At 42.3% G+C, this 18,870-nt stretch overlaps 2 protein-coding genes across 2 annotated transcripts in view; one reads left to right on the top strand and one right to left on the bottom strand.

The window, feature by feature from the left end:
• Positions 1-18,870, bottom strand: part of KCNK13 (potassium two pore domain channel subfamily K member 13) — a 255,404-nt gene that overhangs the window by 46,787 nt on the left and 189,747 nt on the right. The gene's annotated exons all lie outside the window — the stretch shown is intronic.
• LOC144456343 (zinc-alpha-2-glycoprotein-like) lies at positions 12,468-16,413 on the top strand. Its single transcript, XM_078151438.1, is given in 5 exon segments — positions 12,468-12,513; positions 13,395-13,469; positions 13,472-13,636; positions 14,818-15,090; positions 16,182-16,413. Coding segments are annotated over 4 exon segments (534 nt in total). The 5' UTR covers positions 12,468-12,482; the 3' UTR covers positions 15,081-15,090; positions 16,182-16,413.

Here is an 18,870-nt window from a genome sequence, read left to right on the forward strand (position 1 = left end):
CTATTTTTTTCTTTTTTCTTTTTTTCATTAATTATTTTGATTTATCAACAATCAATGACAAAGTTTTGAGTGTGACCCTGGACAAGTAATTTAAACTCTCTCACCTTTTTCCTCATCTGTAAAATGGGGATAATAATACCCTCTATCTCACAAGGTTATTATGAAGATCAAATGAGATAATATATGGAAAGTTCTCTGCAACCTTTAAAGCACTATAAAATGCTAAGTGTCACCTTTTCTGGGACACACTTTCCTTAACAGTAAAATGGGGGTAAAGTGTGGATTAGATGACTTCTAACATCCCTTCTAGCTCTAAATCCTATACAGACAGAGTCCTCAGATGTAGGGTTGGACTCTCCTCAATATTTGCCTTGGGTCCCTAAGCTGGTTTAATGGAGGTGAACTCATTCTGCTGGGAGAAAATGCATGAAAAAGATCATTTCTGCCCCCCCCCCACGCCAAGCCACCATGGCACCCCTAAGATATAAGAATAAGACAGTCTGTTTGGGTCAGAAATCACTGCTCCTCCCTCACCCCCAGCATAAGATAAATGGCATGTTACAGGCAGACACACACACACACACACACACAACCACACACACACACACACACACACACACACACACACACATTCACACACATGCCCTGTTGTTTCAGAGGAACTACCCTCAGAAGAGGCCAGAATAGAAGCACAAAGGGACGGATGTGATGAGGGCTAGGCCACTTTCAGGAGGCACTGAACTTCAACCTGGGCTATGCAGAAGGCACAGTCTGGGCAGTGTGGCTGTGGTCATAAGCTATACTAGAGGACCAGAAGTAGTGTTTGGATAGAGGGACAAGGTAAGGGCCATAAAGTTTAACTACATGAGTCATTTAGCATTGCTAGTCATTGGCGGCCACCACGTCATCTCTCAAACAGCACAAGGCTTTGTTTGATAGTGGCAGGGAGGAGTGTGGGGGAGTGAGATCTAGAGCTGCCATTCCCGTCGCTGTGAGACACCACCCTAAAGTTCTGGGATGTGCAAAAGCAGCTGATCTAGGGAAGTTGGGGGCTACGAGGTAAAAGCTGAATCCTGTAAGGCTGATATCATGGAAGGCAAATCCCATGTTCAACATCTCCGTGTGACCCTGTGAGAGACAGAATCAGGGTAAGAGGACCTTCTTCTAACCCAAGACAGCAAGTCTTACATTCTTACAATTGTGCATTAATAATAATATATTTCAACAGCACCATTTCTTATGCTTTGCAAAATAGTTTCTTCAACAGCAACTCACTTCTGTTATACAGTCAGTTCTCCTATTTTAGGACACACATTTTCCCCAAAGCATTAAGCTATGCAAAATCAGGCACATTAAAAAACAGATAAAAACATACAACTTACTAAAAATGGTGGCACAATTTTACATGTTAAATGATTAAGAAATACATAATTATAACAATAAATAGTGTCAGTATCCATGGCCTCAGGCTGCTGCTTGGTCTGTGCTCCAGGGATGGCAAAATCTTTAGCAAGTTGGGCAATCTAGAGTTGGAGACCATGTTGAAATGTGAGTGCGGGGGTTCAGACCAAATTTCCACAGCTCCTAGTGCACCATAAGATATACAAGAAATATAGCATTTTATTTGAAAAAAGACCTGAAGTTTGCTCATGAATGTGGTCAATAGAAGTGTTGCAGCTTGCGAGTAATTGTGAAATGGTATAGGTTTCTGCATTTTCACTGATTCTCAATGAAGAAATCAAGCATCCCTGGCTTCCTTCAAGACTCGTGAAGCTCCACACTCAACACAAAGCATTTCCTCATAATACTTTCCCTCCCAAAATTACCTTGTATCTATTTTGTATGTATGTGTGCATGTATGTATGTGTACATATTGTCTCCCTCAATAGAACTAAACCTTGAGGGCAGAGATTATCTCACTTTTGTCTATGTTTCCTCCAGTCCTGGCACATAGTAGGCTTTCAATAAATGCTTGCTGGTAGATTTGCTGAGGCATGTATCCTCTTTAGGCAGACATGAGTCACAGCCTGAGCACTAAACCTGGACTCGTGAAGGCCTGTGTTGGCATCCCACATCAGGCACTTACTTATTAGCAGCATAATTATTCTGAGCAAGTCACTTAACCTTTCTGACACAGGCCCTTCATCGCTAAAATGAGGAGGCTGGGCTCTGGGAGCTCTCCCTCTGAGTATTTGAAATGCAAGCCACATATAGTAAGAGCACTATTGTTTGAAGAACAATTGTGAATGACTTAAGGTATTCTGAGTATTAGGAATATTCAAATTAACTACAAAGGACTCATGAAGGAAGATGCTCTCCACTTCTAAGTATTATAAGTACTCAGATTAACTACAAAGGATTCATGAAGGAACATGCTGTGCATCTCCAGAGAAAGAACTAATAAATAGAAGTATGCACAGTATGGTTTTACATATGTATGTGTATGTGTTCATAGATATACACATATGTCAAATGGTGGCCTTCTCCAGGGCAGGGTTGGGAAGGAGGTAGCCAGACAGTTTGGAACTTAAAATGTAAGCAAAAAAGAAATTGAATTGAATTTTTAAAAATGCAAGCCACCTGAGGTGGGAAGAATCAAAGGAAGAGCTATAGATGGTGGATGAGAACTAAATTTTTTAAAAATCAGAAAGTACCCAAATATGACGAGCATGTCGAAATGGAAGAGTGTGGCAGGAGAGGTCTGTGAAACTGGGGAGGGCGCCCACCTACAGCATGGCGGCAGCAGCACAAGCTGTGGGCTTTGGAGGCTACCATGATTCCAGCAGTGATAACAGTTTCAGGCGCTCTCAGCTCAGAGACAGTAAGAGGTTCAAACAACTGGTTGGAAAGAGACCATAGGGGACCCTTTGCTGGTTCTGGATTGGCAATTCTATTGTCTACAAGCAGTTCTGGCTCATAGTTTCAGGTTGGAGAGCAGTGACTGTGGTCTCGATTCCAAGACAAAGAGGAGCACTAGCATTTGTGGCTGCAGGGAAGCAGGGGGCCTTTCCTGAGTAAATATTAGAGTGCAGACCAAGAAAGCTATGAGCACATGTCTCCCTGGATCATACCACCTGGGAAGCACTCAAAACTTGCAGACGCACAGAACTAGCTCTGAAAATAGCAACATGAAAAAGCCTGAAACTACATTTTGATAAGCGGTACCAGAGTCAATAAAGAATAAGAAGACATTTTTACAGCAAGTTTCTTTGATAAAGGCCTCATTTCTCAAATACATAGGGAACTGAATCAAAATTTTAAAAAAAAGCCATTCCCCAATTGACAAATGGTCAAAGGATATGAAGAGTCAGTTTTCAAAAAAAGGAACCAGAGCCATCTATAATCATATAAAAATGCCTTACATCACTATTAATCAGAAAAAAGCAAATTTAAACAGCTCTGAGATAAGACCTCACATCTATCAGAAATGATAAATGCTTGAGAGGATTAGGGAAAATAGGTACACTGATGGAGTGCTGGTAGAGTTGTGAACTGGTCCATCCATTCTGAAGAAAAATTTGGAACTATGCCAAAAAGGGCTATAAAACTGTGCATACCCTTCAACCTAGAAATACCATTGGTAGGTCTAGACCCTAAAAAGACCAAAGAAAAAGGACTTATATGTACAAAAATATTTATAGCAGCTCTTTTTGTGATGGCAGAGAACTGGAAATTGAGAGGATGCTCATCAGTTGGGGAATGGCTGAATAAATTGTGGCATATGATTGTGACAGGGTACTATTGTTCTATAAGAAATGAGAAGATGGGGGGGGCCTTCGGTAAAAATATGGCAAGATGTATATGAACTGATGCAAAGTGAAGTGAGAAGAACTGGGAGATTATTGTGCATGGTAACTGCAAGGTTGTGATGATTACATGATAATTACTTGGTTACTCTGATCAATACAATGATCCTAGGCAATTTCAAAAAGGTTATCCACCTCCAGATTATGAATTGGAGTACAAACTGAAGTATAATTTTCTCATTTTCTTTCCTTTTTTGACTCTTTCTGATATGACTAATATGAAAATTATTTACATGATTTCATATGTATAATTGACATCATTTTGCTTGTCTTCTGAAGGGGGGTGGGAGATCTGGGGTGGAGGGAGAGAATTTGGAAGTCAATTTAAAAAGAAAAGAATGTTTAAAATAAATAATAAATTTTAAAAAATTAAAAACCCCCTCCAAGATTTAGGAAATTCTTCTTTGAATTGAGTTGAAAGCTGCTTCCTTATAACTTTGATCCATTGATCCTACTTCAAAAACTAAATATCCTAGAGTGACCCAGAATAAATCTAGTCTCTTGTCCACTTGACAGCCCTCCCAATACTTAAAGATAGCTATCATGTCCATTATATAAAAATGTACACCTATTCCTTCTCTTCTCCAGGTTAAATATCTCCAATTCTTTCAGGTGGTTTGCATATGACAAAATATTGAATCTCCTTACCATCTTGGACATCCTCCTCTGGTCCCTTCCTTTTGTTCTGTTTTCCCCACTTAGGATTTGAGCTCCTTGAATAATGGAACTACCTTATTTGTCTACCTCAGCACTCAGCACAGCACTTCACAAATAGTAAGTGCTTAATAAAAGCATTTTCATTTATTGATTAATTGGCTAATTAATTAATCATTGTCTGCTTCTGTCCCTCTGGCATACTCCAACTATTAGAAGGGAAGAGTACCATGGGAAGAGAACCAAGTGATCTTAAGCTTGGGGACAAAGCTGCTGGGTGAAGGACTAACAGGACAAGGTATTTCCACTGGGTAAGTAAAGCCTACATGTCAGCACTCCATTCCTGACCCATGTCTTCTTCATCACCCCCAGTAAGCAGCCTCCTTTTTTTGGGGGGGGGAGGGTCAGCACTCAAATATTTAACCCCAGCTTTTCTCAGGGCATGACTGCCTGATATATGAGGACTTGGGTCTGTCATAGCCCAGGCCACAGCAAAGCAGCCTTGGTTCACAAATCACGCCCACCTCAATGGTTAACCTGTTTACCATATAAGAGCCAGAAGGCAGAACCCCTGCCACCATGGGACAAGAGGATGGCACACTGGGACATGGAGAGGCTGCTGAAGAAAAGAAGGGAGGAGATTTTCAGTAGAACATGCAAGAAGTCATGAAGTACTACCAAGATGGCGATGGTAAGTGGGTTGGGTCAGGGCAGGGGTACAGGGGTCCAGGGACCCTGGGACCCTCTGACTAGGAAAGGATTCAGAGATCCTCTGTGGGCTCTTGCCCAAAAGAGGCAGACCCTAATGGGGAGAAAAGAGAAGGGGAGAAAAGAGGAAAGATAGCAAGAGGAATAAAAGGGGAAAGAGGAAAGGCGATGACTGGCCACTGCCCTCAAATGGATGAGAACAAATCCAGGGAGGGACAGAGCTAACTCATAGACCCACCTCCTTCCTCTACCACACACCCTCCTATCTCCCCTTTTCTGCTATCCCACCCAGCACAATGATCCCAAGGAAATAGGAAGTCTCCGTTTTCAGCTAAGGCGAGTCTCCTCCATTCCGCACTATAAAATTGAGGTTCTTATATGAGGTACCTCATTGTTCTCTGGTATGCTCCTGATTCTAAGACTCAGAGAATGTTGACGCAAAAAGTATCTTAGAGATCATCTAACCCAGTTGCTTTACAGAGGAAGGAAGTGACTTGTTCAAGATCATGGTACAGTGGGAAGAGCACACTCAGGAGTCCCTGATACCTACTACCTGTGTGACCTTAGGTACATCAACATCCCCTCTGGGCCTCTCTTTCCTCACCTGTACAATGAAGGGATTGAACCAGATGTCCTCTAATATCCCTTCTACTTCTAAAGATCTCATATATATATCAATTAGTGGCCAACCCAGGCCTGGAGCCTAGGTCTATGGACACCCAGTCCAGGGCTCTCTCCACTACACCAAGGCTCTCACTATCAGACAACATCAGACCAGGTCAGGCTAGCTCTTATGATAGAAGTCACAAAGTGAGGCAAGCTGCTGGAAAGCAAAGGTCTGGATTTGATCCAGAGGGCCTAGGATAGAATGTGGCTTCTGGTATTTACTATTTTAAGAAGCTCAGAAGAATCAGTTTTTTCATGTGTAAATGAGCAAGGTGGGATAGATAATGCTAAGGTCATTTCTTGCACTAACTTCAACACTAACTTCTCTCCTCTTTGCTCTCTATTCCTACTTGGATGGCATGAGATTCAGATTGACACAAAAAATACAACTCCCTTTACTCCCTTTTTTGAAAGTTGCTTTCTGAATGGTTCATAGTGCCTTAATTGCCTAAAGGAAAGAATAGAGTGTTTTGTTTTAGGGAACAACTCTTATTTCTAATGAAGGCACCTGGATGTATCCCAGACCTAAGAATAAATGCATATGGTCATCAAATTAATTAGTATTTGAAACCATGTTTTGCTCTACTTCAGAAAGCTCATCATACTAGGTTGGGGGAATGGGAGGGAATTCCAGGTAGCTTTTGACTGTGAACTTTACTCAGGTGGTGTTACTAAGGTATTCTCAGGTTATGGATATAATGATTAAGTTCAACAAAGACGTATGAGGCTGGATCCCCCCTAGATCCTGCAACTGATCTGATCAAGCAAAGGTGGCAGATAGACCCAGGTGCTGTGAGTAGGGTCAAGGATAATCTGGAGGAAATTTGGCAGATACCTGAAGTTCTACAGTGTTTACAAGGATTCCAGATAATGTCTGTCTCTTGTCTTCTTGCTCACCATGGCTGGATAGAGTGACTCATTCCACCTTAGGAGATGGGGACACATGGAAATATGTACAGTAGAGGGGCCAAAGAAAGTTCATATTTTGAAGTCTCCATTGGCCTCAGGTTATTTCCTCTTCTTCACATTGGCAAAATGGCTCAAAGATGTGAATTCATATTGCTTATGAGCCCTCCTTAGCTCTATCTGAAGAGATGTCAAATGTTTCCAGCTCTTGAGGTGGGATCCCTCTCAATGAGGCGTTATGAGAGATACAGGGAAAGATGCTGGACCAGAGAGACAGGATGAGGTAGTGAATAGAGAACAAAACTTCCATAAAAAGACTCAACTCTCCCCATCTAACTACACATCTCTGTCTTCATCAAATCTCAGCTTTTCAAGCGAAGCCCTCTACCCCATTCCTAACCACAGCACATTTCTAGCTTGTCATAGGAACATACTCCCATTTAGGAAATCAGTTTTCTCATTGTCCTATACCCCTAGGATGGCCATTCCTATCTCTGTGCCTAAAGGTAAGTAGGTGACACATTGGAGAGCATTGGGGAGGGGGGTGCACAGCATTGATTTCATTGGTTTAGAATTCTTGGTAACTATGACTGGTCTTGCAACTTCTAGTATCCTAGACATGTCTGGGTATTGAGTGTTAAATGACTTGCCTAAGGCATGTTGCAGAAGGGTGTTACCCCATCTTCCTGATTCTAATATCAAATTTCTGTCCACTGAGCCACACTGATACTCAAGGAAAACATAACTAAAAATAAATAAAAACATGTTGGTGCTAACCAAAGAATAGGACAAATATTTAGGTATCAGTGGAGATGAGCATCAGATATCTGAGGGCCATCTAGGGAATTCCAAGTTGAGACATAGTAGGGCTGGGAAGTTCATTCTTCCTGCTCATAGTGGGAAAGTTTCCTGGAAAGGGTACGAATTCAGGAGCAGTAGGGATGAGAAGACACAGGGAAGAGGTAATTTAGGTACTTGGGAACCAAGGAAGGAAGCTACATGGGAGGGGAAGATAGGATGATGGGAACTTTGAGCAGACATACCCAAGTATTGCAGAAAGTGTATGGTATGGCATTGACTGTGAGTGGGAATACTTAACTGCTACTCTGTCCCAACTCAAGAGCAGATGGATGGGGCTGAGGTAGAGGAAAAGGCAAGTAGAGGGTCCACCCTCTAAAACACCTGCCTCCAGCCCTCCTGGAATTCTCTCTCTTATTGGAGGTTTATGGGAAGGCTTCCCAATTCCTCAATATGTCTCCCACTGACACTTTCCCCAATTCTTCAGCATCAGCTTTCATGTGGGGGCAGTGAAGTGGAGCAATGTCTAAAGGATAGGGCTTGAAACAAGGAAAACTTTAGTTCAAATCCTGCCCCAGACTAGCTATGTGAATCTGGATATGCAATGTAACCTCTCCCAGTCTCCTTTTCCTCATCTGACTAAAATGGGGATAATAATATCTCCTACCTCACAAGGTTATTAGGAGGATTAAATGACCTAAGATATGGAAAGCACTCTGCAAACCTTAGAGCACTATATAAATGCTAAGTATTAGCTTTTACTATTAATTCTCCCCTTTGTTGTCGTTCAGTCATTTCAGTCGTGACTCAGAAAACCCCATCTGGGGTTTTCTTGGCAATGATACTTCCATTTCCTTCTCCAGCTCATGTTACAGATGAGGAAACTGAGGCAAACAGGCATTAAGTGACTTTCCCAGGGTCACACAGCTAGTAAGTATCTGAGGCCAGATTTGAACTCAGGAAGATGAGTCTTCCTAGCTCCCAGCCCAATGCTCTTTCCACTGCACCATCTAGCTGATTTAACTCTTCTTAATCATTTACAACCTATGGCAAGGCTAGGCTGTTAGAACAAGGAAACCTATTAAACTTAAAATAACATTCCTACTTCCTGAAGTCACTGGTTTCCTCTTCACACCCCTTAGTTAAGATGATGGTTTCAGCTCTTGAGAACTGTATCTTTATTCTGACATCTAGAAGGGACGTACATAGACAGAGGGTGTGGGTATAAGTTGACTCAGATGTGTTAATAAAAAAACTAAGGGGTGAAAAGGGATTGTAATGGGAGAAAAGGAAAGGAGGAGGCAGAAAAGGGTAAAGTATATCACATGAAGAGGCATAAAAACATATTACACTAGAGGGAAAGAAGGGAGGGAGATGAGCATTGTTTGAACCTTACTCTCATTGGATCTGACTCAAGGAGGGAATAAGAATGAAAGTTTCTTGCATCATTATCAATACCATGAAAGTGGTCACATTAGGGGATTGAGTTAGCCATTTATGACTGGACCAGCTGAATTTGAATTTTAATGCCTTGTGGGCATCCAAGCAAGGCAACAGCGATCACCTCCCCAGTTGCCCAAATATGGAGCCATGTGGTTTAGCCTATTTCTATTTGGGGTACTTTTGGTTAGTCAGTCCATCAAAAGGAAAAGTTTCAGGGACTTGAATGAATAGGAGTTTTCATTGGGGAGTTAAAGTTTAGTCAATTATAATCAAATATGAATTTTTATCCACCCACAAAGGCCACAAAGAATTGATTTCAAGATCTCCCGAACAAGAAAGAGCCGATTAATTTAGCTCCCTTGGGGAAGTCAGCATGTCGATGACCAAGAGGAATTAAAGGGTTCTGGCCACTGCTACTCCCCATTCCCTGCACCTACACTCACCAAAAACACTCAAAATACAAATTGCTATTATGAACTTATCCCTACCCCAAGACAACTTAACACCTACTTTCTTGTCATCTTAGGTGGAGACACACAGACCACTGATAAACTCTCGGTTTGTACCTGGGCCTAACTCTGAAGACTAGTCATTTTGGGGGCAGCTAGGTGGCACAGTGGATAAAGCACTGGTCCTGGAGTCAGGAGAACTTGAGTTCAAATACTGCCTCAGACATTTGACACTTTGTAGCTGCGTGACCCTGGGCAAGTCACTTAACCCCATTGCCTAGCCAAAACACACACACACACACACACACACACAAAAAACCGAAAAACTAGTCATTTTCCAACCACTACCTGGCCCTAGCTGTGGCTTCACCTATGCACCTTCCCCAAAACACTACAGCAAGTGTATTTAGATGCTCTGCCACCAGAGTCAGAGATGGAGGAAAACTCAGAGGTCTTCTAGTCTATCTCAGATCTGAAGTATGAATTCACGTTACAGTCTCTTCTTGGAAGGTCTTTACTAGAGAGAGAACCCATTGTCATTGAAGCAGTTCATTCAATTTCTGCAGAGCACTCTTGGGTAGGAAGTTCAATTTGACATGTGCTCCCTATCATGTCTGAGTTATCCAGTCCTATTTCTGCCCTCTGTAGCCACAGAGAACAAGCCTATTCTCTATTCTGTGTGAAAACACTGTAGGTATTTGAAGACAGTGTATCCTACATCAATATAATCTTCAGAGAAAATATTTCCTGTTCCTTCAATTGATCTTTCTGGTTTCTAATCTGCTCACCTTCCTGGTGCTCCTCCTCTAGAAGCATTCCAGCTTGCCATTGCCCTCCTAAAATGTGTCTTTAGAACTCAACAAAGTATTCCACGTGTGGCTAGAATAGGAAAGAATGCACAAGAATGATCACACCCTAAGCTCCTTCTTCTAGATCCCATATTGATGTTCATGAAGCACAATGTTACATCAGGTTGGTTAATGCAACCAGCTTCATTGGCTCACCCTGAGCTTCCTTTCCACTAAAACCCCTAGGTCTTTTTCATAAGGACTACTCTTGGGACACTTCTTGGTGCTATTTCTGGAATTTCAGGTTCTGTTTGTTTTGTTTCTGGTATTCAGGGGGTGGATTCCACCTTGAAACTCTCCTTGGCCACTGTAGCGTCATCTCCTGAGAAGGGTTCAACAGTATATAACACAGCAGAAAAGAGAGCTATCACAACATCCATCACATCTCAGCTGATTCAGACCAGATTTCTGAACTGAAATACATCTCTGGATTTGGAATGATGGGGCCCCTGGTGACTGTCTTCTTCCTGCTGTTGTTTTCAGGGACCACAGTTCTTGGACAGAAACAAGGAAACGTGAGTAGAGCAAATGGGAAAGAGATATCTGGTTTGGGGGTGAAATCAGAGAGTAGAAAGGACATGATTAGATTTAGAAGTCAAAGAATTTTGTTCTCACTTATTAGCTGTGTAACCTTGAGTAAGTGATTTAACCTCTATGGGCCAATTTGGGAAAATGGAGGCAGAGTAGGGAGGTTGGAATACATGGTCTCTAAAATACTTTCTAGCTCTAAATATATGAACCTATAAGAAGAGGGATCTCAGAGGCAGAATGGGACTCTCCCTTCAACATGTGCCTTGGATGCCAGTCCCTGAACTGGTTTTGTGTGGATAAACTCATTGTGCTGGGAGGAACAATTTGGGAAGTAGACAAAGAGAAGGGAAACCTATAGAGTAAGGAGAGATGGAACTGAAAGGAGAAAAGAAGTGGTAAGATTCCCCACAGTTACCATGGTATTCCCAAAACACTAAATTATAGATCAGCATCTATTAGGCTCAGAGGATACTGCTCCTCCATCACCCACTAGGAAAGGGCAAATGCTACCACACACACACACACACACACACACACACACACACACACACACACTCACGCACACAGAGTCAATAGGGGTACAAGCTTCATTTTTCCTGAGGAATAGCCTTCCTATCTCTAGATTCTCTATCAACCTTTTAAATTTAAGGAAGGAAATGGAGATGAAAACACAGATCTAGAAAAAGTATTGATGCTACAAAACAGGAAAACTTGTTTTTCAGGCAGAACAAGAGTGACATGGTGAACATGGCGCACCTTCAGAGGACACTGAATCTACTCGGTGGCTATGTAGAAGGCACTGTCTGTGTGATGTGGTTGTGGCCATAAGTTATATTAGTGGGGAAGGAGTAGAGTTGGGAAAGAGGAAAGGAATGCAGACTCTATGATTTTATGCCAGGAGTCACCTAGAAGTTCCAGCATTCAGTGGGTCAACTCTCAGAAACTACAAAGACATGATGGAGGAGGGTAGGGGTTTGGGAGAGGGAGGTCTAGAGCTCCTATTTCCATCTCTATCAAGCCCTACCCTGAAGCTTAGGAATGTGCATGTAGAGAACTTGAAACCTAGGAAGGAAATGATGAACCATCTGAGGTGGAAATCATGGAGGGGAGGGAAAAGCCCATGCTCCTTGTCCCTTGGCAACCCTGTGAGAGACCTAATCACAGTAAGAACACACTCAGATCCAGAAAAGCCATTTCTATGTTCTTATCTTTGTACATTAATAATACTTTATATTTATACTGTATAATTTTTTAGAGTTGGCAAGAAGCTTGCTTACAGCAGCCTAAAGGAATAGTGCAAATCAAAGCTTGCTTCACAGAGGGGGAAATTGTGGTTTGGAGAATTAAGATGATTTGCCCAAGGTTACACAGGTACTGATTAGCAAAGCCAGGACTCAAGCTCAGTTTTTCTAAACCCAGGACTATTTGTGTCACAGCATACTGTCCTCAAAACTCTGGGCGGTAAGTTATTCCAGTGTTACCATTTACAGTTTTACAGGGGAGAAAACTGAAGCCTTGAAAGGTTAACTGGCTCCTTTCTCATAGTGCCCCCTGCTTTTCTTTTCTTTCTTCAAGCCTCCTTCCTTCAAGATGGAGACCAGACTGCTCCTCCAGTAGGAGCAGAAGCGGCCCAGCCCCTTAGACCAACAACAGGGAAGAAACATAATGGGACTATGGGGCTGGGAGCTGGGCCAGGGACCCTAGGTATATGAGTTTCATGGAGTACCAGATTCTTCATGAGAAGAATGAGGGGCTTCAGAGAGAATCTAGTGAAACCTGCCAATCAACACAGAAATACCTTCTACCACATGCCATACAATGGAATCCAATCTCTGCTTCAACACCTTAGGAGCTCACTACTTCGGAGGGCATTTTATGATAAGTCAAAGATGTAGCACATTCTTCTTTATACAGTTGAAAGCTGTCTTCAACCCACTGATCCTTCTTCAAAAACTAAGGCCTCCTGAGTGACACAGACCAAATGTGGTCTTTCTTCTATCTGATGGCCCTTCACCTTCTTGAGACAGTTATCATATAACCTCAAAAAAAAAAAGCACACATCCATTTGTTCTTTTCTCCAGGTTAAACATCCCTGGGCTGCATATGCAAATTTTGAGTTTTCCTGTCATCTTGCACATCCTCTTTGAACAATCCCATTTATTGTGTATTGTTCCCACTTAGGGTAGGAGATCCTAAGATCTGAGACTAACTTCTTTCCCTGTTTCTATCCTCAGAACTTAGAATAGCACTTGGTAAATATTAAGCATTTACAAAAGCATTTTAGTCACTAGTTCATTCATTCATTATTAGTATTTAGACAGAGATTCGTGGCATACTCCAAATGTAACATGGGAAGAATACCTTGGCACTGGGATCACTTGGGGTGTCAAAGCTGCTGGCTGAGAGACAGATAGAAGAGGGGAGAACCAGGAGAAAGTATTCACAATGGGTAGTTATTGGGCATGTAACAAAGTTCACATGTTCACCTCATTTCTAACCTCCTTCTCTGTCACCCCCAATAAGTAGACTCTATTTGGGAGATTAGCATTAAAATGTCTCACTCAGTTCTCTCTGTCTTTTCTCAGAGTGTGATTCTCTGGTATACAAGGACAAAGTACAATCAAAAGGCACACCCTTTTTCACAAACAAAGCCTACTTCAATGAAAACTCATCTACCAATATGGCAGCAATAGCCAGGAGGCAGTGCCTGAACCAGGATGGGAAAATGCTGATGACTGGAAGCAAGAGGGTCAGTTTCAGAAAAGAAGACAAGGTTTTGCAATGGAGTACCTGAGAGATATCATGGCCTACCATAAAGATGTCACTGGTGAGTGTATAAGTATATAGGGCAGGGACCAAGGGGCCAATGCCTAGGAAAGGGTTCAGAGGGAAGAAGGGGATATAAAAGGGAGGACAGAGAAAGGAGAAAAGGGGGAGAAAGGAGGAGCAATGACTGGTCATAGGCCTTAAGGTGGAGAGAACGAATCCAGAGGGAGGCAGAGATAGAACCATCCCCAAAACATAACTCTGTCCTCTACCTCTCTTCCTTCTGCTTCTCCTTTCCTGCTATTCTACCCAACACAATGATCTCAGTGAAACATGAAGTGGGGACAGATCAATTCCTGCTTCTGAGGCATCAGCTTAGCTAAGTTCTCTCTCCTTACCCCACTGGGCTTTGGGCCTCTTATAGGAGGCACCACACTGTTGCCTGACATGCTCCTGATTCTAGGACTGAATGTTAAAACTAAAAAGTACCTGAGAAATCATCTAATGCACCCTTTTTACAGAGAGGGAAGTGATCATGATCCTGGTACATTCAGAAGAACAATTAGTCAGGAGCCTAGATGGCTTCTGGCAGTCCATCTATCTCTCAATCATTGATCCACTGATCTCCTGCAGATCAGTCAGTGGCAAAGCCAGGCCTGGCCTCATGATGTCCAATCACCCAGTCCAATGCTCATTCCACTTAACCACAATGACTGTTATTCCCCGTTGTCTACAGCAGGCAACCACATACCAGGCCAGGTTAGCTCTCATGATGGTTAGTCACAGGTTGTAACAACTTGTTGTAACAGAAAAAGTTCTGGATTTGAGTCTGAGAACCTAGTGTAGAATGTTGGCTCCATTATTTGCTGTCCTAAAAAGCTCAGGAAAATCACTGCCCTCCTCTGGGCCTCAGTTTCCCCATTTGCATATGAGCAGGATGGGATAGGTCATTTCCAGATCTAATTCCAACAATTATTTTGCTCACCTGTTCTTTTTTCTCTACTCCTAGGAGCATGGATGCAAGGAATTAGCCTAAAAAGAACTGCTCTCTTTGTAAACTTGCTTCCTATCTGGTTGTTCATGCCTTAGCTGCCTAAAGGAAAAGAACTGGGTGTTTGTTTTAAGGAAACACCTTTTTCATTTATTAGGATGTCTGGATATATCTCAGGATTATCAGTATTTGGAAACATATTTTTCTACACTGTAGGCAGCTCACCATACTTGGGGCTTGGGTGTTTTCAGGTCTCCATGTCTTTAGTGGAGATTATGGCTGTGAAGTTTGCAAGAATGGTGTCACAAATGGATTCTGGCGTTATGACTATGATGACCGACCACTCGTTGAGTTTGACAAAGAAATACCAGCCTTTATCACAAAGGATCCGGCAGGTGACATAATCAAAAAGAAATGGGAGGCAGAAGGTTCTGTGATTCAGGCCAAGGAATATCTGGAAAAGACATGTATTGAGAATCTCAAGAAATACCGGGATTATAAGAAGGCTAATTAGGATAAACTAGGTAATCTGTCTATCTCTTGTTGTCATAGTCACCTGGGTCAATTTAGGGACTAGGGAAACTTGGAAACACTACCATTAGAGTGTCTGAAGACATTTTAAAGCCTGAAATGCCTCCAGAATATTTCCTCTGCCTTTCATTTCCACTAACCAGGGGACAATGGTACTTGAAAATATGAATTCAGAAACATCTTTAGTTCCATTGGAATTAAAATTAAAGCCCCAGCCACTGAAGTGAGGTCCCTCTCTACTGGGCATTGTGAAAGATATAGGGAAAGATGGAGGGACTGAGGCAGGATGATGTAGGAAACAGAAAACAAGACGTCCATAATAAGACTCAACCCTCCCTATCTCTGTCCATTCATCAAATCTCAGATTGTCAACAGGAACTGCTCAACCACACTCCTGAGCACTTCTTATTCAGCTTCTGGTGGGAATCCACATACTCTCCTCTGGGCAGCCAAGTTTCTTCAGTGACCAACTCCCCAAAACACAGTTATTCCTATCTCTTTGCCTAGAAGTAGTCAACTGAAGAGAGTTCTGGGCCTGGAGAGAGGAAGACTTGAGACTGAATCAAGTCCCACACACTTACTTAGGGCTGCCAGGTGGCACAGGGATAGAGTGCTGGGCCTGGAGTCAGGACTTCCTGAGTTCAAATGTGTCCTCAGACACTTAGCAACTCTGTGATCCTGGGCAAGTCACTTAACCCTGTTTACCTCAGTTATCTCATCTGTGAAAAATGAGCTGGATTTGTTTGCCATGAACACCCCAAGTGGGATCACAAAGAGTTGAACACAATTAAAATGAGTGAACCACAACTTGCTGAAAACAATCAATCTCACAGGTGACCATAGAAATCTGATGGGATGAAATAGGAAAAGAGAAATGATAAATGAGATGGAAGAACACTGGGAAAAAAGGAGTGTGGAGGAAGTTGGTGGTGGGTGGGGTGTTGTAGCTGAAGTTAAGAACCTATGACTGGCTAGTACAGCTGTGAAGAGTCATTGTCAACTTGTCAGAAAGGGGACAGGGAGAGAAAGAATAGAAGAAGAATAGAAATAAATGAATCACTTGGTAAATAGCATGTTTCAACAGATGGCCAAGATTGAGGGGGACTCAGGAATGGAGCTCCATCTTAAGCCCAACCAAGAAGAGAATGAGAAGCTGTGAAGATCTTCACTGCCATCACCATTACCCCTCTACTTCACAGTGTCCTGTCATTGGACTTCCAGGTTCTTTCCTGTAAGAGCTTTCAATGTGAAATAAACAGCATTAAGCTGAACAACTAACTAAATGTCTCACAAAACAAAATAAAAGTCATATAGCATTTGTCTGTGTTTGGGTATTATTAGTGTGTGTGTTTGTGTGTGTGTGTGTGTGTGCACACGCAGATTTCTGCTTTCATTGGTATAAAGTAATCCAGCAAATGACTTGCCTAGGGTCACACAACCAGTAACGCCTAGCTCTAGGCCTAGCTATCCCCAGTCAACACTGGGGTCCCCACTGATCCTACCTTCCCTACAGCACTGTAACAAGTCTATTTGGAAGTCTCTCCTCTTCTCCCCAAGTCAAAATTTGCAGAAATGGAGGACATACCTCAGAGATCTTTTAGCCTAACTTCCATCTCAAACAGGAATTCTCTCTACAACCTCATTTGGAAGGCCTTTAATAGAGAAAGAACTCCTTGTCTGCTGAGCCCCTCCCCTCTGCCCCATTAGCTCTCTTTGGGGGAGGGCAGGAAGTTCCATTTGAAGTCTGCCTCCTTATAACCTGTATCTGAATTCTAACCTCTAGCCATAGTTCTGCCCTCTGAAGCCACAGGGAAGGGGTCTATTCCCTCTTCCACATGACACCCCTTTTTTAATTATTTGAAAACAGTATGTCTTGCTTGAGTTTTTTCTCCTCTGGAGTAAATATCCCTCATTCCTTCAACTGACATTCCTGCTCTATTCACTTCTCCTCTAGAATCATTGCAGCTTACTAATGCTTGTCCTAAAATGTGGCATTTAGAACTAGCCACAATATCCATGTGTGGTGTGAATTAGGCAGAAATCAGAAAAACTATCATACCGCAAGGCCCTCCATCTATACCTTTTACTTATGGCCATGCAGCATGATGTTAAGCTAGATTTGTTTTACTTTGGTTTGGTTATTGTGGGTGGCTATACTGATTCACCTTATTATCCACTACAACCCTCAGGTCTTTTTCATATGAATGCTTCTTAGGATATATATTCTGTTGGGGGTTTTTTTCTTTGGGAATTCCAGGTTCTATAACGTTTTGTTTCTAATATATAGAGGGTAGCTTCCCACCTTGAAACTCTCACTGGCTGCTGAACTCTCATCTTTGGGAGTGGGTTCAATAGCTTATAACAATGGAGAAGAGCAAGGCGTCACAGCCTCCATGTCATTTCTGTGAAATATGACTCCTGGTCAAAATAAATCTCTGAATTTGGTATGACTGGGGTCGCTGGTCACTGTCTTCTCCATGCTATTGCTTTAGGGACAACAATGTCTAAGTAATCTGGAAGCTGTGAGTACAGTTGTCTGGTTTGGAGTTAAGATTTGGGGTTCAATCAGATAGCAGAGAAGAAAGTACTAGATTTATAATCAGAGAAAGTAGGTTATAATCATAACTCTCCCCTACTAGCTATGTGGCCTTAGGTAATTTATTCTTTCTTCTGGGAGAAACTGCAGGAAAAAGGCCATTTCTGGGCTCCCCAAAAGCCATCATGGCATTCCCAAGATATAAGTATAAGAGTTAGAGTGTATTCGGGTCTGAAGTCACTGCTCTTCCATCACCCGCAGCATAAGGTAAATGGCACATTACAGTAAGATGGACAGACAGACAGACAGACAGACAGACACACACACGCACACACACACACACTCATACACAAACACCCTATTGTTTCAGAGGAAGTACCCTCAGAAGAGGACAGAAGAGAAGCAGAATGGACAGATGTGATGAGGGCAAGGCCATCTTGAAGAGGCACTGAACCTCCACCTGAGCTATGCAGAAGGCACAGTCTGGGCAGTATGGCTGTGGTCATAAGCTATACTAGAGGACCAGAAGTAGTGTTTCGATAGAGGGACAAAATAAGGGCCATAATCTTTAACTACATGAATCACTTAGCATTGCTAGTAATCAGTGGCGACCATGTCACCTCTCAAACAGCATAACGATTATTTGATAGTGGCAGGGAGGAGTTTGGGGGAATGATGTCTAGAGGTGACATTCCCATCCCTGTGAGGTACCACTCTAAAGTTCAGGGCAGTGCAAAAGCAGCTGATCTAGGCAAGTTGGGGGCTATAAGGTAAAAGCCGAATCCTGTGAGGTTGACATCAGGGAGGGCAAATCCCATGTTCAGCATCTCCATGTGACCCTGTGAGAGACAGAATCAGGGTAAGAGGACCATGTTCTAACCCAAGAGAGCAATTCTTATATTCTTACAATTGTGCATTAATAATAACATATTTCAACAGCACAATTGCTTATTCTTTGCAAAACAGTTTCTTCACAGCAACTCAGTTCTGTTATACAACCAATTCTCCTATATTGGGACATACACATTTCCCCCAAAGCATTGAGTTATGCAAAATCAGGCAATAAAACCACAGGAATTATGGGGAAAGTGGAGTTAGGAGCAAAGTACTCAAAAACTTTCTCAGTGATGCGGAAAAAAATAGATAAAAACCTGCTACTTACTAAAAATGGTAGCATAATTTTACACATGTTAAATTATTAAGAAGTACATAAGTATAATACTAGGGGGCAGCTAGG

Source organism: Phascolarctos cinereus, unplaced genomic scaffold (genome assembly GCF_003287225.1).
Source record: "Phascolarctos cinereus isolate Bilbo 61053 unplaced genomic scaffold, phaCin_HiC Scaffold_3;HRSCAF=262, whole genome shotgun sequence".
Classification (NCBI taxonomy): domain Eukaryota; kingdom Metazoa; phylum Chordata; class Mammalia; order Diprotodontia; family Phascolarctidae; genus Phascolarctos; species Phascolarctos cinereus.